Below are 23741 nucleotides of genomic sequence, written 5' to 3'. Positions count from 1 at the left end.
TCTATCCCTTTGAGGAACAATGAATAGATAATTCAGAACTGGGAAATTGAAGATTGAGTTTTATTGCAGGTAATGCAGTGACCTTAAAAGAAGGAGAGTTTCGGGGCCAGCGCAGTGGTGCAGCAGTTAAGTTCACAGGTTCTGCTTCTGTGGCCTGGGGTTCACTGGTTCAGATCCTGGGTGTGGACCTACGCACTGCTTATCAGGCCATGCTGGTGGCAGGCATCCCACATCTAAAATAGAAGAAGATGGGCACAGGCGTTAGCTCAGGGCCAATATTCCTCAGCAGAAAGAGGAGGATTGGTGGTGGATGTTAGCTCAGGGCTAATCTTCCTCAAAAAAAAAAGATTAAAAATAAAAAATAAAGGAGAGCTTCATTTATCATCTGCCTAGACAGAACTTAAGAAGTAATCAAGGCCTAGGAATTCAGAATCCACTGCTTCTTCTTTGAAGCCTTTTTAGAGTATTTAGAACCTTAGGACTGATTGCTCTAGTGTTAGCTAGTAGTAGAGCTCAGCAGTATTTCTGGGTTCCACTGTTAAGTAATAGACATGGAAATTGGGGAAACAAAGATGTGTCTGCAAAAGTGGAATCTGAGGGCATTTGGTAAAATACCAACAGCATTTGTTCTCTCTGAAAGTGGCAGCAGTACCATAATTTTATTTTTCCTGACAAGCTATCTACCTTCAAATAAATGTTGTCGACTTCAAAGAAAAAAGATGTGGAGGGCATCACGTGAGTTGAACTTCATTTACCAACTTATTAAATAACCTAAAGACCTATTTTTTAAAATTTCCAAAAGTGCATAATGATTCAGTTTGACTTAATCTGCTCAAAATGCCCAAAATTAATCCAAGACTCACAAACTTGAATGCTTTCAGGTAAAATTGTAGAATGTGGTAGGGATTCTTAAACCTGAAGAAGATTCTCTGTAATTTTTTTTTTTAATCTTCTAGACAAGAAAAATGTATATGCAAGATGATCTTGACCCAATTCGTTAGTTTGTAACCTCAGGGCTATCTTTTTCTTAATTTACGGAAGACTTATAAAAGTCCTTTTTATTAGATTTTAGATGAAACCTGAATTTCATAAGTAAATGAAATGTCTCTGTTTTGCAAGTTCCACTGAGAGTGTCTCTACACATAGCGCTAACTGGGTAGTGAATAATTGACCTGACTGAAAAATCACATATTCTTTTTGCCTCTTTTAATTTTTGACCAAGACCCTGCTTTAATATTCAAGGCTGGATACAAAATTACTGTTTAATTACCAGTGCTTTATTCTAATTCCTCTGCCAGTTTTTTTTTTTAACCTTTTTGTTGGTATTTGCTGTTTTCCAGCTAACATTATGTTTAATTTTTGAGGTCCAGTAATTCATTATAAAGCAGGAAATACTGAGTTTTAAATCTGTATTTGATATGGGCATACTTTGTCCTTCAAGGAGTGAGACAGTTGTATGTCACTAACTCGGCTTTGTCAGTTTAAGAATCTGCAATGTGACAAACTGTGCTATATAGTCATTTTCCTCGTGTCTACAAGGTGATAGTTTTTCTTACCAACTGCTACCCCCTGCTGATTTTTACCATTTTTTGAAAATATGAAGGAAACAAGTATTTTTAATACCAGTTTGAGATCTATTTATTGTTAATGGAGGGTTGTTCTTTATCCACAGAACTAAAAACAGAATCAGCAGAAACAAAGCTTTATAGGACTTTTGTACATAATGGAAGTTTGAGTGTATTATAAGCAAATAAGTTGGCTACACATTTGGGTGAACTTGAGGACACTTTAAAAAGAGTTTCGGGATTCCCTTGAGAGTGTACTTCCTCATTTGTTAAGGTTTGGTTTCTTCCGAAATGAAAAAAATGAGGAAGAAATAGAGAACACTAATTGGTGTTAAAAGTGAGGTTAGTGTCTTAAATATTTAGATTGTGAGAAAAACTGTCTCTATATCATTTGCAGAGCACCTTTCTATCCCCTTCAGACTGTAGTTAATTTTTATCTGTTTTCCTAGTTGAAAATGAAAGACATTGATCTTTAGCTAGTTACTGCCCTGTTTGAGATAGAGTCCTACTTTGAATTCCCAGGGGATGTTTCTGATAACACACGACATTCCAGATTTTTGACGCTGGGCTTATAATTAATAATGTAGAGAATTATTTTTGAACAGAGTGAAATCAGCTGGGTTCAGATCTAGTTCTGCCATCTATCTGCTGTATAATCATTTATATGCCAATTACCCCCTCCAGGCATCGTCCTTATCTGTAAACGGGCGATAATAATAGCACCAACCTTGCAGAATCGTCAGGAGAATTAAAGTGTTAATACTTGTAAAGAATTTAGCATAATGTCTGGCACTAGTAAATGCTCAGTAAATACCATGTATACAAGTGACTTCAGAAAGTTAAGGTTATCATTTGTGGACTATTTCAACAGCCACCTATTTAGTATAACATTGTTTAATGGCCTCAGCTCATGAAACGTACATCTTCAAAATAATGCCCATTTCTTAAGGGCTTTGGTGAGATGCTAACTCTCTGATTCAGCAAAAATCTGTAAAACAGACTATATGCCAAAACTTGTGTCAAGCACTTAGGCCACAAACTGAGCATAATTTGTAAGAGCCCAAACCTCATGGAATTTGGATAGGAGTGCTATAAACAAATATGTAAATAAATACAGTTTATGATAAATACAAGATGTTATGAAACAGGGTGACGTGTTACTTCTTTTCTGAAAAAGATGACATTTAAGCTCAGACCAGCATGAGAAAGGCACTAAATTTGATATGAATGATAGGGCTAGATAGTTAGTAGTTAATTGGTACATTTTTACATGTTCTAATGAATACTGCTTATGTTGTGAACTGACCATTTAGGTCTATTGCCTTTGAAGGTTTTGGCTTTGATTTGAATGAACATTTTTAATAGAGTGTAAATACATAGTTTTCTGTGATTCATTTTCTGAACTATTTTACAAGTTTGTATGATTTATTAATTTTGTGTTTTGTCTTTATTTTGATGTGGTCAAATGTCAATCCTTAGAAATAATTGAAAAAAAATTTTTTTGATTAGAACGTCCTATCCTCTCTAGACTAGATTTAATAAATTTTCACTTTTTCTAGTTTTCTGTGGCTTAATTTTTGTCTTATTTAACTATTTGATACATATGCAGTTTATTTGGTATTTGAAATGAATTTGTCAATTAAATTTTATTTTTCCCAGATAGCTAACCAGTTGTCTTAGCACCTTATAAGTTGATTTTTTTTTTTTGCTGCATTCTAATAATCCTTCTTTTTAATATGTCTGTATGGTCTTATATTAATAAGCCGATTTGTTGATTATGGACTTAATTGTTTTAGTATAAGTCCAGTTCTTCCTCATTTTTTCCCATTAATTTCCTTAACTTATTTTCATTTGTTTGTTTTTCTAGATAAACTTTAGACACATTCTGACATGTTCCAAGAAGAATCTTAGTTTTGGTTGGAATTTATAAACATGTGCATTGACTGATATTGTCATAATTTCTACACAGAATTAATATTACTTGAAAGACCACTTACTGAAGTTCCAGTGGCCAGTGATTATAACTGAGGGATAAAGCTCATAAAGATCCTTTTCTCATAAAATTCGTTTCATATTCAAAATGGTGCATGTAAACTTGTTTCCATGTCAGGACAATATTAGTTAATATTTTGTTGATATCATTTATAATGAAGTCACTCTGGATCTTTTTTCAAACCTTATTCTCATAATATACCTTAAGCTTTAAAATTCCTTTATTTTACAGTTTTTCTATAATGAGGTATATTACATTTCCATTTAACCTGTATAATTCTTTAGGTTGTAAATAAAAACAAAGTTGTTCTTTTTCCTTATATATAGAATTCTTTTTGTTATATATTAACATTTTTAGTAAATCACTGCCGTGTAATAATCTTAGGAAGTATTTTAATATTTAAGAATCATTTACGTTATATTTTATAGTAGTATAAAATTGATGAAACCATACACTTTGCACTTAGTCCAAAGAATAATTAATATTTTATTCTTTTTTTTATTTTCTTAATTCACAGTGATGCGGTTGACTAAGCCTACTTTATTCACCAATATTCCAGTAACATGTGAAGAGAAAGACTTACCTGGTATGGCACATACTTTACTTGCACCTAGGGAAAAGTTGAAACCTGGATTGCCTATAATTCCTTGGAATAAGCCTAACGTTGCCAATCTTATGTAAATCCTTTGTTGCCTGTTTTTGAACCATGTGGGTGGTCGCCATCTAATAGGTCTCACTCACAATCTATAAGTCAAGACACTATTGATATCCCATGGCAACAGGAGACTTTTAGTTTAGTAAAGATACATTTATAGTCATGATACTATTGAAATTGTATTTATCCCCAAGTGTTTCATCAGTGTATGTATTAGCATTCCCTTTATTTAAAATTATTGGAGCTTTCTATAATATATTTTATATCTCATGACCTATATTAGTCTTTGTTTCTGAAGTGTTCATTCTCTGTGAAACCAGAATTTTTTTGGCATGCATTTGTTGTATTGAAGATTAGAAATTAATTTTTTAATACAATTTTTGTCAAGAGATTTTTTTAAAAGATATCTTTCCCAGCTATTTCTTTATGTAAGTAAAACTTACTTACAGGGTAGGTGTTAGAATTTTATGTTTTTCTCTTTCTACAGGAGATCTCTTTAACCAACTCATGAGAGATGATCCTTCAACTGTAAATGGTGCAGAAATATTAATGTTGGGAGAAATGTTGACTTTACCACAGAATTTCGGGTAAGAACGATACATTCACATAAGAAATGCAACAATACTTTAAAGCCGTTACAAATCATGTTTTCAAAAAATAACTATGGGGTGGAAAAGTGGTCACGATATATTTAAGTGGTAAAAATAAGATTTACCAAAATTATACTATGTGATTCTGGATATTTTTAATTAAAAAAAATAAGATACATATCAAAATATTAATAGTGGTTCCTAGGGTGATAAAATTTTAACTTTCTTTTCTAGATCTTATTATATTATTTAATGCCCATGTATTCCTTTTATTTTAACTAATCTAAATGTCTTTAAGAAGCAGCTCTTTTATTCACCTTCACAGCCCTCTCCCGACATAAGTTATTTGACTTGTCAGCTAATTAGGAACTCTAAATTCATTATTCCTTGTCTTGCTCTTAGCTGTTTTCTTATTCTAGATTATTAATGAGGTAGAAGCCCCTGGTTCCACACCTTTTGCAACTGAGAGAATTTGAGACCAAAAGAAATTTTTCAGGTTTTTTTAAAAGGTTTACAGGGGCCAGCCCAGTGGCACAGCGGTTAAGTACGCACATTCTGCTTTGGCGGCCTGGGGTTCGCCAGTTCGGATGCCAGGTGCGGACATGACACTGCTTAGCAAGCCATGCTGTGGTAGGCGTCCCACGTATAAAGTAGGGGACGATGGGCATGGATGTTAGCTCAGGGCCAGTATTCCTCAGCAAAAAGAGGAAAATTGGCAGCAGATGTTAGCTCAGGGCCAATCTTCCTCAAAAAAAAAAAAAAGGTTTACAGAATGTGGTCATTGACTAGTGTCTTGAAAACCTAGAAATATATTAATGTAGAAAATATAAATGAATATATTTATAAAATATATGCAATTAGATTTTTATATTTTTGTATAATATATAAATATATTTATATTTATAATCTTTGTTAATATTTATTTATTATAAATATGTAAAGTAAAGGCACTAGTCATTAGTAGAATAACTTAGAAAAATAAAATAAATTGGTAGAAAATACTCTGAGATTAATAACTCGGGTCTCTTCTAGATTCAGGACATAAGTTATTTCAAAAATGGAAAATTGCCTTTTTCTAGCCTCTTCAGATACAAATCATAAGAGTCTTAGCATGGATCTGACTTCAATAACTTGTTTCTAGGGAGGCTGGAGGTTTGTGTGGTAGTTGAGGGCCAAGATATGGATCCTGTTTTATAAATTAAATCAGTATTTTGCATTGCACTAGGTAATGAATGAACAGCCTCGTGTAAACAAAGGGATATTAAAGCAGTATTTCACCTGATCTCTGTCCGTCAGTAAATTTTTCTCCATTTGTAGTTCTCGGTGGTGCTCAAATAGCATATTTGTAATAAAACTTGAGTGGATTTCTGCCTAAAAATTGATTTTTTTTCACAGGAATATATTTTTGGGAGAGACCTTTTCCAGTTATATCAGCGTTCATAATGATAGCAATCAAGTTGTAAAAGACATATTGGTAAAAGTAAGTGGTATTCTTGTTTGGGATGTAGTTTTTTACAGAAAACTTTTTAATTTCATCTGTTATCTTTTTGAAACTTCGTTAAAATGTATGTTTGATACTGGACTTTTTAATTGTAATTAACAACAAGCATTAATTGAACATCTAAAAGTATAAGATATGCTAAGCACAGAATCATTTTTCCTTATCCTCAAAGTTTGTGATAGTTTGAGTGAGAAAATGTATAGTCAAAAGTAATTGTTGGTTTTTATTAATAATTTGTGATTGACAAAATTTGAAAGAGGAGGAAAGATCACAGGGGACTGTATCAATCAGGAAGGTTTATTGGAGGAGAGGGAACACGAGAGGATCTTGAAAGAATGGTAGGATTTAGAGAAAAAGGCAAAAGGGACATGGTAATTAGAGGTGGAGACATAGGAACACATAATGGGTTCTCGTAGGAGTGAACAGAATTCACTTGGTAAAGGTAAGGTTGTAGAGATGTGTAGTACCCATACAGTGGAGCATCTTGAAAGCTGGGCTAAGGTTTTAGCCTTTTTTTTTAATGCAGTGGGCAGTCAGTGAGGACTTTTTTTTTCTTTTTAAAGATTTTATTTTTCCTTTTTCTCCCCAAAGTCTCCCAGTACATAGTTGTGTATTTTTAGTTGTGGGTCCTTCTAGTTGTGGCATGTGGGATGCCGCCTCAGCATGGCTTGATGAGCGGTGCCATGTCCGCGCCCAGGATCTGAACCAGCCAAACCCTGGGCCGCCGCAGCAGAGCGTGCGAACTTAACCACTTGGCCACGGGGCCGTCCCCAGTGAAGACTTTTGAGCAGAGGTATTCACACTGTTAGAAGACTGCTATGAAAGCATTGTATGGGGTGGTTTGCAGGAAGTAGACCACTTAGAAGATTGTTGCAGTGTTTTTGTATAGATGAAGACTTGGTGCCTTTGCCTTCTGTGAAGTACAGTTTGGAGTGCTTTGATATTCCTAGTTCAAGAACAACTGCTTGTAGCTACAGTTCACAAGTATACATACATCTGTGCACCAAACAGCACAGGCTTTATAAAGCAAAAAGTGTAAGAGAGATAGAAAGATCTAAATAGAAACGTACTAATAATATGAGATTGACATATTGCCACATTCAGTACAAGACACCTCAAGTTGACAAAAAAAGAAAGTCAAGGTATAGAAGACTTAACAAGAGCCACCCGACATTCTGCCCTCAAAGCTTAAGTTTTTCCAGTTCCTGGGATTTTAGAATTGTGGAACAGATTGTGGATCTGTGCTTTTTTTATTCCTTTGCTGTCATTTTTGTGTTCTTTTTGAGAATAAGAATGCTTGTGTAATCTACCACGTTTAACTGGAAACCACTAGTTTTTTTGTTTTGTAATTGAAGAAAAAAAACTTCACTAGTAAGTCTGAAAACCTTAGCCTCTATTCTCCTGAAGCTTATTCTAAATGTGTTTAAATATTTTCTCTCTATTCCTGAACATGAATCCCTTAATTATACCAGACTCTTGATGGCCTCTGAAGACGTCTTGAGCTTTCCCACTTAGGGTTTTGCCAGCTTTGTTTAACTTACTTGGAGGGATCCCTCTCTCCCCTTCCCCCTCGGCCTGTTCAGATTCTGCTCATCCAAAAATCAGTTTGCAGCAGGAAGCCTGCCCTGCAATTTAAATTGCATTCCCCTACCCTAAGCCAGCCCTCCATTCCTCCTTTTCTCTGCTATTATTTTCTCCAAACATTTAAATCCCACAAGGGCAGAAATTTTGTCTGTTTTGTTCACTGGATCTATCTCCAGCTTCTGGAAAAGCCCTGGCATACTCTAGTAGGTAATTAGGAAATAAATCTTCAGGCAGCATTGTTTATAATAGTGGAAAAGGAGAAAGATAAAAGTGTTCAGCCATATGTAAAATACACTGTAGTTATGATTAATGTTTAGAAAATGACACGTAGGAAAACATTAGACAGAAAGCCCATGGATTTAACTGTTTCCTTCCCCCACTTCTCTAATTCCTAAAATGTTTGTTAAAGAATTTTCAATCTCCACTCCATTACTTATTAGTTGTATAACCTTGAGGAAGTCGTTTCTTCCCTTTGCCTTGGTTTTATTGTCTATAAAACAGGGATAGTACAACTAGCTGCTTCAGGATGGTGAGCATTAAGTTAGCAGTGTGCTTGGAACAGGGTCTTGCACGTAGTAGGTACCGAATAAGTGTGAGCTACTCCTGTTTGATAACTGAATACAATAACAAAAGAGATCGCCCTAATAAATATCCCACTTCAAAATGCCTAGCAGTAAGAATGTTAGGTTAGAATTAACTGCAGAAAACCTGTTAACTGGTTTTTAAAAGAAACAAAAACTTAAAAGAATCCTAGCTCTTATGTAAAAACTTCTCCTAATCAACATGAGTTAATGTGATCTTTGCTTTCTCTGAATATTTCTTGACATTTGCCTTGAAGTTTTATCATAACTTCATTCATTCAGTATTCAACAAATATTTCTTAATTGCCTGCAATGTGCCAGGCACTGTGTTATAGTGGTGAGCAAGAGAGGACAAGAGGTTCCTGCCTCCATAAATCTGACATTTCTGGTAGGGGAGACAGAAAGAAACAGGTGAACAAAATCATAAATAAAGTAATTATAGAATGTGATAACTGTTACAAAGGAAGTTAAAGTTGAATGTGATAGAAAGTGGCGGACATTAAGAGACAATGTCATTTAAGACGATTAGAGAGAGTGATAAATGATCAAAAGGAAATGAAAAGGTGAATAGGATAGAGAGTAACTAGGTGGGAGGGGGTACTACTTTAGAGAAGGTAGTCCTTTCTTAGTTGATGACTTCAATGCCGATCTCTAGGTCTACGAATCACTTGGTCTCTGACATCTAATGTTGTTTTGAATGGTTATTTACCCTTGATGTTATATACTAACACATGCATACACATCTATGTATATTTGTTTCTGTAATATCCATCTATATATATATTTAAAAACTGTATGTTCAGGGCCGGCCCAGGGGCGCGGCGGTTAAGCATGAAAGTTCCACTTTGGCAGCCCAGGGTTCACCAATTCCAATCCCGGTTGCAGACTTGGCACCACTTGGCAAGCTATGCTGTGGCAGGCATCCCACATATAAAGGAAGATGGGCACGGATGTTAGCTTAAGGCCAGTCTTCCTCAGCAAAAAGAGGAGGATTGGCAGCAGATGTTAGCTCAGGGCTGATCTTCCTAAAAAAAACTATGTTCATACTGTTGCCTCAAATTCCAGTCCAACAGCAAAGGTTTCATTGCAGCCTTTTCCCCTTCCTTATTTGTACTTCTTTTTCTCTGAAGGTGATAAATTTGTCTCTTGTTATCCATAATATATTCCTTTTTTTTTGTTTAGTCCTAGTGTATATGTAAAGGTTTCGGAATTACTAATCCATACCCCAGTGACAAAGCAAATGGGCTAGCTAGAGTACATTTGCATGCCATTCTTTTTGTCTTTAGCTTTTGTTTGCCAAACTTTAGGTTAGTTCTCCCCAGCCCCGGGCCATGGTTGTGTTCGTTTGTAATGCAGTCAGGTTCATTTGGTACCGTTTTGGTTTTTTTTTTTTGAGTTTTTTTTTTTTTTCCTTTTTCTCCCAAAGCCCCCCAGTATATAGTTGTGTATCTTTTAGTTGTGGGTCCTTCTAGTTGTGGCATGTGGGACGCCACCTCAACGTGGCCTGACAAGCCGTACCATGTCCACGCCCAGGATCCAAACCGGCGAAACCCTGGACCGCTGCAGCAGGAGCACGCAAACTTAACCACTTGGCCACTGGGCCGGCCCCTGGTACCGTTTTTATTTCATTTTGGATTCCTCCAACTTCCTGGCCGATTTTATTTATTTATTGTTGGTGTGTGTGTGAACCATTGTCCCGGTTCTAAGCGTCAGAGCTATACAGAAAGATTTACACAGAGAAGTGTTGCTCCCCTGTCATCCCTACTTCCTTGTTCCTATTCCCCTGTTCTTTCCACACATACCCATACACCCTGTAGGTAACCAGTCTCATTTGGACTTTTTTTACCTCTTTCATTCAAGGCTGATCTTCAGACAAGTTCTCAACGTTTAAATCTTTCAGCCTCCAATGCTGCAGTGGCTGAACTTAAACCTGATTGTTGTATTGATGATGTCATACACCATGAAGTAAAGGAAATTGGAACACACATGTAAGGATTAATTTTAATAGTTCTCAAAGGCTTTTACTTATATATGCTTTAATTTGAAGTTTTTGCTTTATTTCCACATATTATTAAGCCTAAGAACCTACTTCAGAAGGAATTTTACATGCCACGTTTGCATGCTTACCAGAGCAAACTTCAAACAAAATGTTTGTTTTGTAGGGGAAGGAATCTTAATTTGTCCTCTTTTTTCTCTAGTTTCATTTTTGCGTCTACAGGCAGTCTTATCTAAAACATAAAAAAACATGCAAATGTTTAAAACCCAGGTAACACTCTGTCTAAAAGTATGTTTCTTATTTTTTAAAATGCTAGCAACTGGTATTAATAGCATTTATCTTAAAATTTACAATTTTTCAGTTCTGTATTCTGTACTTAACTGTGTATATGCACTCTCCTGAGAACTCAGAAATACAGAACCAAAGACAAGCTATGAGGAAAAAAAATTCAAATCCTGTATTTCTGGCCTGTGGAAGTATTTGAATGTGAATGTTCCATTTTTCTTTGTCTGAGAGGCAAATATGAAAATTGCAGCCATCTAAAGTAATTTTAGACTTCTCCATCTACTTTACCACCCCCACATCCTATCAATTCACAAAGGCCTATTCGTTCTTATTAAATATCTCTCATTATTCTCTTTTCTTCATGTCCACTTACATCATTTTTGCTTCTCTTCTTTGTCTTAAAGAAGTATGTAATATTAAAGTATATAATATTAGCTGTTATTTAATCAGCTTATTTTGGTGACAAGCTCTGTTGTAGACACTTTTTAATATATATTGTGTGATTGGTATGAGCTTTGGGGTCAAATTTTAGCTCCATCATTTATTAACTGTGCCATCTTGGATAAGTCACTTCACTCTTCAGTGACCTCCCCCTACCCTTAGGAAGTTCTGGCTTCGTATAGGTTTTGCAAACCTCACCGCAACCTAGTCCTTACCAGCCATTCTACTTCTCACTTTTTGTCACTCTTCTCCTCTCTTCACAGCAGTTATATGGGACTTCTCTTACCTTTGAACTCCTCCATGACCTGAAATGTGTTCTTCCCTTACAAAGGAATGCCTGTGTCATTTTGAGTTTACATTTACTTCTTCATATTTCGGACTCAGCATGACTTCCTCAAAGAGGCTTTCCCGGCCTCCGAGACTAGATTAAATCCCCCCTTTTGTATATTCTATAGCATACATAACTTGTCTTTTTTTTTATGCCTTTTATACTTACGGTTGCTTACTGAGTGCCTGCCATCCCCATTAAAGTATGAGTTCCGCGAAGTCTACTCTATCCCCAGGATCTCGCAGAGAATAGTGGTCAATATTTGTTGAATTTGTGTTTATTGAAATGATATTAAATGTGTAAAAGCCCCCTTTTACAGAAAATGAGACTCTTGTAGAGTTAAATAGTTAGAAAATAATGGCATAGAAGTCAAATCTAAATCTAGCTTCAAAACCTGAAATTGGTTACACTGCTTCCTGCTGTGAGCGCTTTGAGAGCAGGTATTGTGTTCTGATCAACCCCATATCCTGAGCACCGGGCTGAGTACTGGGCACAAGTAAAAGGAGACATTAAATTACTTATATTATCACCAGCTAGTATACCCATTATTAAAATATCAGCATATTTCTTTTCATTCCTTTTTCTATACATATGTATAAATAAATAATATTTTACAAAATTTTCATCATCATATTACCCGTGGTTTTACCTTCTTCAACTCACTGTGAACATTTTCCCATTTGAGTCAGTATTCTTTGAAAACATTATTTTTTAAATGGCTTTATCTTACACACTTGGACCGTGTACTTTACTTTGTCTACCCTAATGTTGAACTTTAGATTATTTCCAGTTTTTCACTATTATAAATAACACAGTGATTAGCACCTTAATATTTCCTTATGCTAGATTGCTTGAAGTGTGTTTACTATAGGAGCATATGAGCACTTTTAAGACTCTTTTATTGAAGGATTGTTTTCTAAATCTCTTATAACCACTAGCAGTGTAAAAAGAGTCAGTTTCTCTAAACCCTCACCAACTCTGATTTTACTTATAAAGAATTTTTGCCAAATCTTGAGATGGAAAAATCTTATCGCAGTTTTAATTTGTTTCTTTGACCACTTGTGAGACTGAACATTTTCACATTTTTTATTTGCCAATTATGGTAGTACGATTTGTCTGCGTATCCTTCCCTCCTATTTTGAGCAAGATATTAATGTTTTGTTTACAGAAATTTCTCTTTATATTGTTAGCAGTATTTTATCCCAGTTTGTTATCTGCTTTTTTATTTTGTTTTACTGCTTTTGATTTATTCAATTTATAAATTTTTAAGAATCTTTTCCTTTCCATGGCATTTATGTTAAGAAGTCTTTGCCCATCCTAGAATTTTTTTATATTTGTATTTTCTTCTAGTTTATACGAACTTATTATTTACCTTCAACTATTTGGTTATTCTGAGACTTATTTTGAAATATATTTCACCTTTTAGAAGAAAAGATTCTGACTTCCTGCTCCAAAGATGGCATATCTTATTTTACTAATCAGAGCTTTCTTGTTCATGTAATTATATCTATATCTGCTGGAACTCATTTTTTCCTTCTCTAGGTTCATTTGACTTCACTTTCATGTCATTGGCATAAATATTTTCCAAATTCATGGGTAGAATTGAAGTGTATTGAATTGCTGTTAAGAAACAAAATTAAAAATGATTCAAAATCATTAAAACATCTTTCTGTTTCAGCTTGGTGTGTGCAGTGAGTTATACAACTCAGGGTGGAGAAAAAATGTATTTTAGAAAATTCTTCAAATTTCAGGTATTGAACATGACAATGGTAAATAGTTTTTAGATGCCTTTTCTTCCCTATGAAGTTATTTTTATTTATTTGCTCTGAAAACAGGCTCCAAAGAAAGCAAATAGCTTAATATTTTTGGATTTGTCACGTTACTATCAATCTAAAGTCAAACTAAATTTAAATAAAAGCAGAGAAATTATCATTGCCAATGTAATGTTTCACTCGAAGTTTTTTTTTTGGTGACGAAGATTGGCCTTGAGCTAACATCTATTGCCAATCTTCCTCTTTTTGCTTGAGGAAAATTGTCTCTGAGGAACATCTGTGCCAATCTTCCTCTATTTTGTACGTGGAATGCCACCACAGCATGGCTTGATGAGCATGTGGTGTAGGTCCATGCCTGGGATCCAAACCCGTGAACCCCAGGCCACCGAAGCAGATCACACGAACTTAACCACTGTGCCACCAGGCCAGCCCCTCTCTTGAAGATTTTTATCCAAAACAGTAATTATTTTTGTTTTCATGCTTGACAAAACACACAAGAATCTAGAAGAGGGATAAAATGAGTGTAAAATCCAGATAAAATAAGTGTAAATAATATCAAATTTCTAAAGAAATATTTAAATGAGAGATTGTTGACTTGGGCTGAGTGGTCTAAGCTTCTTTCAGGTATTCCATGAGTCACTGGAATTGTAGGTAGAATTTTATATTTATATACAATTTTCAAAGTCCATGATCAAAAACAGTCAAAACCCACTGGTTTAACACATGTATGTGTATGGGTGGGGAGATGAGATGACCATAGATATCTATATAAATATGGATCTGTATATGATGTTATATAGATTTTTCATTCCTCTGTTTGTTAGTAGAAGAAAAAGTGCTATCAATGGGAAAAAAGATTTTGCTGTTGCTTGGCTGCATCACTCATTTGTTTCAAGTTTCACATGCTAAGGAAAATAGAAGGTTCGATTGCTTATTTTGATAAGCATTTTTGGTGAAATATATAAATAGAAAAATACATAAAATATGTGTGTTCAGTTTAGCAAAATATTCTGAAGTAAACATCCAGGTAACTCATGTAACTATCTATCACCCAGTGAGGAAATGATGGCTGCCTTTTTAAAAATAGACTGGGGATTGTTGTTTCTTTTTTTGTTTTTGCAAGAGTATTGCACACTTGTTAGAAAAGTCTTTTAGAATTAAAATTGGAAAATGCCTTTGACAAATTTAAACACTATGATTTAAAACAAACGAGAAAAAATAAATGGTCAAATGATAAGAATCTCCTCTGATTGATATGCTTTATTCAACTAGGTTCTCAAACCACTGGATGTGAAAACCAAATTTTACAATGCAGAGGTAAGTGTTGGGCACTTAATGTGATTTCAGATTATTGTTTTAAGTTCTTATTTGACTAAAATTCTGATGTATTACATTTCTTTTCATATTGAAGTAAATTGCTGATATGACTGCAAATATCTTGTGAAAAATGAGCATAAAGTTCAAAGTGAATAATTTTATTGTAGATCTCTTTTAATCTACTGTTTTCTACTTACATGAAATCATTATGCCTTGATTTTTATTCTCGTTAATTTTGTGAGGCTTTCACCCCCTTTAATTAAATGCTTGCCCTATATTCCATTTAATGGTTGTTGCTACTGTCTAAAAACATTAGCAACCTGTTAAATATTTACAATGTGGTTCTGACATTACAAAAATTGAAGTAGTAGGGGCAGGCCTGGTGGGGTAGTGGTTAAGTTCTTGTGCTCCACTTCAGTGGCCCAGGGTTCACAGGTTCAGATCCCAGGCGTGGACCTAGCACTGCTCATCAAGCAATGCTGTAGCAGCATCCCACATAAAACAGAGGAAGATTGGCACAGGTGTTAGCTCAGCAACAGTTTTCCTCAAGCAAAAAGAGGAAGATTGGCAACAGATGTTAGCTCAGGACCAATCTTCCTAAAAAAAAAAGAAAAAGAATTGAAGTAGTGGATCTAACCCTACAAAAAAGAGTTAATGTTCACATGGAAAAACAAGGAGAAGCAAAGCTCAGCACACTAAATTCTTTATCCTGGGAAGTCAATATGCCAGCCAGAGTTAGGATGCTGAGTTTGGTGAATGGCTTGAAATGTTCGTTGGGAGAAAGAAGTTTGGCAAAAATATAGAAAGAAGTAACTTTTACAATAGAAGGTAATCTATATTCTAGCCTAACAAAAGAGATAAAATAAAATTTGCCATAGGAGAAAGGTTTTATTGCTTGGATTTCTTTTACAAAATTCTATTTTATCCTGGCTTCTAGAGCTTCAGAAAAAGCAAATTTCCTAATGGGCCCCTGATCTCTCAAAAATCATGTGTTTTGTACCACAGTGATAAATTCAAAGATATTCAAATATAGTATTTTGAGATGAAAATTATATCTTTATTACTCTAAAACCAGATGATTAGAGATTTGCAGTCACATGTCAAAGTCGATATATATTTTTACCATCAGCATCTGAGTTTTTATTGAGTATAAAGTTTATACTGCAGCTGGGCATAAGATGTCTAAGATAAGGAAACTGACCTGCTGTACAGACCTACTAGGAGAAAAGAAAAAAGTGCATAAAATTAAAAAACTACCCAGTATAGTATATAGTGAATCTAAAGAGAATGCTATAAAAAGATGTGCTACAGGAACTGTGGGCATGAGATTGTGGAGTAGTCTGAAGAAGCTTCATGGAAGAGGAGGGGAACTGGAGCAGAGTCTAGAAGGAATGGATGTTGCAAAGATCAAAGTGTCAGAAGAGTGAAGGCATTCCAAGCAGAGTTACAAATGCACGTGGAATATTGAGCACATAATGAAGAGCAAGCATATTTGATGGAAGGGTACAGTGTCATCAAGGGCATTACTAGATGTTTAAAGAGTTGACATGTCTTTTAGAGGGTAGAGGAGTTTGGATGCTACATATTTGTTCCACCTTTTTTGTTATTAATTGTGTACTGTTGATAAATTACAGCTATTCAGCTTGGTAAATTTTAAATAGTCTTAATTTATCATTTTGCTGAGAAAGATTCATCCATAGTATGAGGGGAGATTGGTAGCCATTCTCTTGGAATAGCTATGTTGGAAAATTAAAAACAAGTAGGGCTGGAGGTGGCTCTTTTTTGGTATAATTGGCTCCTAGGAAGGCACATATTAAGCTATTGTAGGTTTTCTTTGTTGAAAATGTGGTGGTACATTAAGATAATTGTCAAGTAGTTTTATAACACTAATATTCAGAATGATTTGCCGACAGTTTTTTAAATTGCTAGTTATTCCATAAATAATATTATAGAACTTATGTACTTTCCAAAAAGAAAGAAAAAAACCCCCACAATTCCACCACACCAACAGGTAGTTGATTTTTCATTAATCCATATTCTCTTTGTCTTTACTCATTTATATGTAATGTTCTGTTTTTATAATCATAGCAACAATTTTGTTTGTTGCCTTTTTTAGTTAACGTTATAGATAGACATAATATTTAAACTTTGCCAACAAACTTAAGCAAAAAAAATTTTAGTAAAATTCTGAACTTTTGAAAATAGACATCTCTTTAAAAACCAAGAGTGAACAAATAGCATTTAGGATCTGTTGAAGATATTTGGTCTTACCTATTAGGCAAGCAAATACTCCTCGGCCTGTAGCATGAATTTCTAACTAGGAAATTCAGGTAGATTGTCGGAATTAGTAAACCACACTAATATCGGTAGATGATATTTATTACTCTGTACCATAGTCCTTACACAACAACTATTATTGGCCCTACATTTGTCTCAAATACATGCTTTTTATGCTGTTTCTAACAATTCTAATAATATGCAAATCACCTAAAGTAAAACAAGTTTCATGAGAAACTTTGTTGCAGTCTTCTAGAATAGGAAAGCCTTGCAAGAAGTTTGGTTACAGTAGAAGCTAGTATTCAAACATTTGGTCACCTGCTGATTACAGAGCTCCCTCCATGCCAGGTACTGAAGAGAAATAAATGTAAACTGCACATCTTCCCACTCGTCAAGGAACTTAGATCTAGTGGAGACTGACGTGGCACAGCTGCAGGGTAAGCAGCTCTCCCGTCCAGAGGAGGAAGGGTGCTTATACTCTGGGAACATAAAGAGGCAAAAACATTTCCAGCTGTGTGTTTGACAAAAGCGGTGACATTTGAAATGGCCTTTGATGAATAAGTAGCTTTAGAAATATATATATGGAAAAAAGACTATGAGATCCATTAACAAAAGGAGAATAAAGTCTCAATTGTCTGAAGTGGTCTAACGCAGCATTCCCCTGAAGTGTGATCCGTAGAACTCTCATCATCCAAGATGCTCCTTGAAAAGCATGCCATTATTAGGTAAATTTAAGAGAAGCTATACAGTATAAATCTATACTGAATGTGGAGGATAGTATATTTCCATCCTAAGTAATCTATGAAGAATTACAACATAGGTAACGCATTCATAGAATAGAAAGGCGTGGGATGCCCCTCTCCCTCCAGGATGTGCCCTTGAGTATTTGCTCCTGTTTAAGTATTCACCTGTAGTGTTCTTTGCTATTCATTTAACCCTAGCAGTTTCACCTTTTTAGAAGAATGATTTGTCGTATTTCTTTATGTTGCCTTCTGTTTACTTTCTTGTTTTACTAATGCTGTCTTGTTTAGTAAATTAAAAAAAATGCAGAAATGCATTTTATTTTAAAGTTAGTTAATCTTTTTCTTTAACATTTAATTCTGATTTTTCTAATTTTTCTTTTTTTCCATTAGAGTGACCTCAATTCTGTGGTAATTTGATTTTTTATTATAAATTTATATGCTTTTCTTACTCACTACTTTTTGGCTCTGCGTAATTAATCTCTCTTTACAAAACATAGTGGAAAAACAAAGTTAGTTGTGACTACTACCCTTGTGACTTCAAAAAGATTTATATAATTTGTTAGTGCTTTTAATATTATAATTGATTCTTATTCTTTGGGGAAAAATTAGATCAGTGATTAAATTGTCATATTGAAATAATTATATTCTTATTTTTAGGGTTTTTCCTTTAGGTATTTTTTAAAAGAGGCATGTTAACTTTTTTAAAAATAGCCTTGAGATTTTCAACATCTTAATATAAAATACCCTATTATACTTCAATTCTCTGAATAAAGTATCCGGTTGAAATTCATCTTCAATGCACCATGGTTTTAGTTTTAAGTCTGGGTCACGTAAAGATGGCCCTTTGACAACTGTAAACAGAAGAAAATCAAATCTTCCCAAGTTGACCAAAATCATATTTTCAAAATTTTATTTAATGTAAGCAGCACACAACATACATCAGTTGCCTTAGCACTGAATTCTTATCTTAATTTTTCAAATGTCAAATTATAGTAACTGTTCAAACTAACTTAATTTTCCATTATGCTGCTTGTTTTTCTTTCATTTTTATCTAAGCTCTTCCTAAATTTATGCAGAAAATTGCATTTTTAAATTGGAAATGTGGGTCTGTGGTTATGTTTTTTAAAGCAATGGATTGATGGGATATATTTACTTTTTTTTTTAAAGAAAAAGTAACAGAATAATGCCTCTAAATTGGACATTCTTTTAAATTGTTAAGTCATTGTATTTCTATTTTCATTTGAGCACATGTGCCAAGGACTAGAATCTGTTTTACTTTAGATAATAGTACATTAAATTATAACTTCATCATTATATTTTTGCAATTGATTTCCATTTTCCTGGATTTAGTGTTAAAAAAGGTCATAAGTACCAAATTTTTTTGGTCATAGTTTATTTTGTTTTATTTCTATATATATTACTATGAAACTTTTGAACAAAATAATTCTTGAATATCCTTCACATGTTTTCATATAGGTTTGTTTCAAAAATGAACCAAGTTGTCTGTTATCTTTCAATTACACTTACACAAAAAAATACCCAAATAGTGTCAAAAGAAGGATGTTTAGCATAAATAATCAGGGAATTAAAAATTTACATAAAAGTACGTATTTAAATTACCCATTGATTAAAGTACCGCTAAACAGCATTAGTTTTCAAATCTGTCACTAAGGCTACAAATATCTTTTGTTTGATTTAAAAGCTCTAAGATTGTCAGGTATAATTCACATTTTTTTAGCCCTAAATAAAATTTAAAATGAACCAAGAAATCACTAATGACCACTAACAAATTGCTTTAATTAAAAAGTTAAGTCCTATAAGATTATTCACTGTACTAGTGGTCCCTGTACTGGCTAAATTGAAGTAATATGACAACTGAAGTGATATTATGCTGGAATATAATGAATGCCTAATTCTTTGATCACTGAAATGATAGGTGGACAGGTATTTTCATCATAGTAAATCACATTTTAACATGTTAATGACTTACTAGAAAGTTTAGGATATTTGTGAATGAAATTCCAGTTAAATAAATATTTTTGGATGTTAATACAAAAAATATTGTAGTTATCCCTCATCCATTGTTTAGCAAGGTATCAGTTGACTAACACTTGACTTTCCCCGTTAATTACATTAGGATGAAGATTTCTTTTCTTGATTAATTATAACTTTGATTTGCAGGCATGAACTAATCACATTTGTGGTTAATATTTTTTCTTCATATAGATCAGATGTTTTTGTTGAAGTAAATATTTTAAATATTATCACACTTTGGTGGATATTTTTTTCATATCCTCAGACTGATGAAGTGTTTCTGGAAGCCCAGATTCAGAATATTACAACCTCACCCATGTTTATGGAGAAAGTTTCATTGGAGCCATCTATAATGTATAATGTAGCAGAATTAAATTCAGTCAACCAAGCTGGAGAATGGTAAATATGAATTATGAAGCATTTGTTCTTATTTTGAAAGATATGAACTTTTCTAACATCCATTACTCTTGCATGGTTTATAATTTTTTTAAATTAATAGACCTTATTTTTTTAAAGAAGTTTTATGCTCACAGAAAAATTGATCAGAAAGTGCAGAGTTCCCACATGCCCCCCTCCCCACTTAATTGTTTACATCTTGTTTTAATGTGACACATTTGTTACAATTGATGAACTAATCTTGATACTTATTATTAACTAAAGTCCCTAGTTTCCATTAGGGTTCACTCTTTCTGTTGTGTGGTCTATGAGCTTTGACAAACGTAATGCTATGTAGCCCCCGTTACTGCATTATCCAGCATAGTTTCATTGCCCTGAAAATCTTCTGTGCTCCGCCTGTTCATCCCTCCCTCCTAGCTATTTGCATTTTATCTTTCGCTGTTTGAAGCACTTGTTCTTTTAATTTTCATGATAATTCAGTTTCATCCTTATCCTGCAAATGATAAAACTGAGACACACGACGGGATGATGGAGAAGTTAGAAAGGCAAAGGGTGAGGGTGAGTTTTAAAAAGAAATATTCTCTCATCAAAAGGAGTAGATATAGGAATAGATGATCTAATTTTTTGTGAAAATGAACTTCAGTCATGTATCACTTAACACTGGAGATACATTCTGAGAAATGTGTCATTAGGCAATTTCGGCATCATGTGAACATCAGAGTGTTCTTACACAAACCTAGACGGTATAGCCTACTGCACCCCTTGGCTAGATGGTATTAATCTTATTTGACTACTGTGGTATATGTGATCCGTTATTGACCAAAATGTTGTATCTGGTGCATGACTGTTCATATGTCTTTCTATAGGTAATTTAAAAGAATAATAAATAAATGTAAGGTTGACATTAATATGGATAAGAAGGTAATAGCTAAAGAAAATATCTAATTTTCTTAATCAAGAATGAAAAGTTTACTTTTATCTTATTATGGTGGTTAAACACAAAAATGTTTGTAGCCTCCCATACCCCCACTAATGAAAACAATCATTTTCCATTCTTTTTCTGGTCTTCTAGTTCATTTTAAAAATGATTATTTGGTTTAGAATGGTATGTTCCCTCTTATTCTAAACTATTTGATAATTTTAGAGAAAAGAAGACACTTAAGGTTCTGATTTCTATTGCATTTTTTCAGTTACTTGATACATGTCCAATGTTTTAGGTAATACATTGCATTCTATTATAAAGAACCTCTAGATTTTCCGTATCAACTGGAAAAAATTAAGGAAAAGTAATCCTCTCAGTACAAGTCCTTTTCATTTGTATTGAAACCACTGACCTGTTCTAGATCTTTGGGATGGTAAATAATTCAGTTCCTGTCCAAAGTAACAATCACAGCCATGGTTTTTCTTCTAAAAGAGTCTAGAGAATTTTCTCCATCTCTATCTCCAACCCCTCAGTGTAACTACGTTTGGGTCAAGAGCATATTTGCAGCCAATGGATACACGCCAGTACTTGTACTGCCTAAAGCCCAAGAAGGAGTTTGCAGAAAAAGCAGGCATCATTAAGGGAGTAACAGTAATTGGAAAATTGGATATAGTGTGGAAAACAAATCTAGGTGAAAGGGGAAGATTACAGACCAGCCAACTTCAAAGAATGGTGAGTCTGGAAAAAACATCAGTGGGGATTCTGGCACATAAGGGGCAGATAGTGGGAACAACTCAAATTTCCCTAGATCTATCATTAAAAATCAGAGCGCTATATAAGGCATTAATATTGCTAGAGAACAAGATAAAACACTAATAATTTCACTGATCTCTAGGTAGAAAATTGGTTTCGAGATGAATGAAAAATACTCAAATGTTAATTTCACTATAATACATGGTTTTTTACTTTACCAAACAGTAATTAAAATATGTGATTATCAGTTGTTCCCTCCTATGGTAATTCATGCTTACTGTTCATCTGACTTCTATTACATGAAGTTTTTTTTTTTTTTTTTGAAATGTCCTGAAACTTTTGGACTTACTACATTCACCTACTTGGTTCATGCCTTTTTTTAAGATATTTAAAATCTGAGTCATCTGAAACTCAGAAAGTGAGTCCCACTAACATTATCTTGTAAGCATTGGTTGGATACTTTACCTAATTTCTGCTCTGAGAGTAGATAGTTACCAGTGTTCTTTTCCTTGTGTTAGTTGGGATATGCTACAGAATCCTCCCTTTATGCTAAATACTACCTATTGTGATATATTCTAAAATTTACTTTTCTTCTACTATTTGAGGTAATAATTGGGAAAAAAAAGGATTATCACTGGGCCTATTTTAAAATATAGCAGGGGCTGGCCCCGTGGCCGAGTGGTTAAGTTCGCGCGCTCCGCTGCAGGCAGCCCAGTGTTTCGTTAGCTCGAATCCTGGGCGCGGACATGGCACTGCTCATCAGACCACGCTGAGGCAGCGTCCCACATGCCACAACTAGAAGAACCCACAACGAAGAATACACAACTATGTACCGGGGGGCTTTGGGGAGAAAAAGGAAAAAATAAAAAAATCTAAAATATAGCAATTAGCTATCATCCTGCCATGGCATGTTCCAAGCTTTGATGTTTCTGTGCTTTGTCCCTGCCCGTGTCTTGTGAACAGACATGATTTTCTTCCTGGATCGTATCGAAGTGCTCTTCCTTTTTCTATCTAGGCAGTAACCTTACCTATTTAGAGTTATGTAGTATAAGCTATAGTATCTTTGGAAAGCATTCCTTTAAGATCAGAGCCCCTGAAATTTCTTTACTATTTACCTATGAGATTCATTTTAACTCTGCTAAACATGGGGTAATTATAGCAAAAACAGTTAGGGTTTCTAGTGCTATTCCACAGGTAGTAGCAGCCAAACAAGTTAGAATAAAGAAGAGTACAATGACTGAGAAGTATTTCCTCAGAACATCAGCTTGGAAACCCAACTACTGGGTGGATGTGTTGGCGTGATCCCTTCATTAAAATGGAAAGGTTTTGTGGTAGATGTATGTTAACTGTGTTGCTTTTCTTTTAGGCTCCAGGCTATGGAGATGTTAGGTTGTCTTTGGAGGCAATCCCAGATACCGTAAACCTAGAAGAACCTTTTCATATTACCTGTAAAATAACAAACTGCAGGTAATGCCAGTGTTCGTGGATGGATGTTCTTTCCCCTTCACCTACCTAAAAGAGAATTTTAAAATCTTTTAAATATGCTATCTCCTTTTAAGTTTCCTCTTACCATATAGCCTTCTCCAAATACTGTAAAGGTCTTCATCTGGTAGCTGTACGTTATGTATTTTTGAGGTCCTGCTATATGAGGCATGTTCTGTATCTTATTTCATTCACGCATAATACTCTGAGGTAGGTATTTCTGTGCAAGAGAATGCCAACTCAGAGGTGTAAGTAACTTTATTCATGCTCAGAGAGCTAGAGAAGATGGCACCAGCATTTGAAACCAGGTATATTTGACTTCAAAGTCCATGTTCTTTTCATTGTTTACACATCCTTCATATTTTAGATTATGAAAGCTTGACCTAGTAGGTTCTTCTAGAATAATACATTATACATTTAATGTAATAAGATAGATTTTTTTGAGCCATAATAAGATAGATTTTTCTGAGCCATACTTATACCTGTGCTGTATCTTTAGTATTACAAAAGTAAAAATTGGTTGTGA

The 23741-nt window shown here is 34.3% G+C and overlaps 1 protein-coding gene across 13 annotated transcripts in view; it reads left to right on the top strand.

Annotated features, from left to right (window-relative positions):
- TRAPPC13 (trafficking protein particle complex subunit 13) overlaps positions 1–23741 on the top strand; it is a 33900-nt gene that overhangs the window by 6682 nt on the left and 3477 nt on the right. For 4 of the 13 annotated variants that reach the window (XM_008523610.2, XM_008523609.2, XM_070587435.1 and 1 more), the window contains 10 exons: positions 4076–4144; positions 4701–4800; positions 6199–6283; positions 10330–10457; positions 13198–13270; positions 14564–14608; positions 18019–18036; positions 19928–20061; positions 21514–21712; positions 23100–23200. In XM_008523610.2, the coding sequence (XP_008521832.1) occupies positions 4076–4144; positions 4701–4800; positions 6199–6283; positions 10330–10457; positions 13198–13270; positions 14564–14608; positions 18019–18036; positions 19928–20061; positions 21514–21712; positions 23100–23200 (952 nt within the window). The remainder of the gene's footprint in view (positions 1–4075; positions 4145–4700; positions 4801–6198; positions 6284–10329; positions 10458–13197; positions 13271–14563; positions 14609–18018; positions 18037–19927; positions 20062–21513; positions 21713–23099; positions 23201–23741) is intronic. The other 9 variants (XM_008523612.2, XM_008523611.2, XM_070587437.1 and 6 more) reach the window with 3 other exon arrangements.

The sequence above is a fragment of the Equus przewalskii genome, chromosome 20, assembly GCF_037783145.1.
Source record: "Equus przewalskii isolate Varuska chromosome 20, EquPr2, whole genome shotgun sequence".
Classification (NCBI taxonomy): Eukaryota; Metazoa; Chordata; class Mammalia; order Perissodactyla; family Equidae; genus Equus; species Equus przewalskii.
This window is presented reverse-complemented; position numbering and strand designations above follow the sequence as displayed.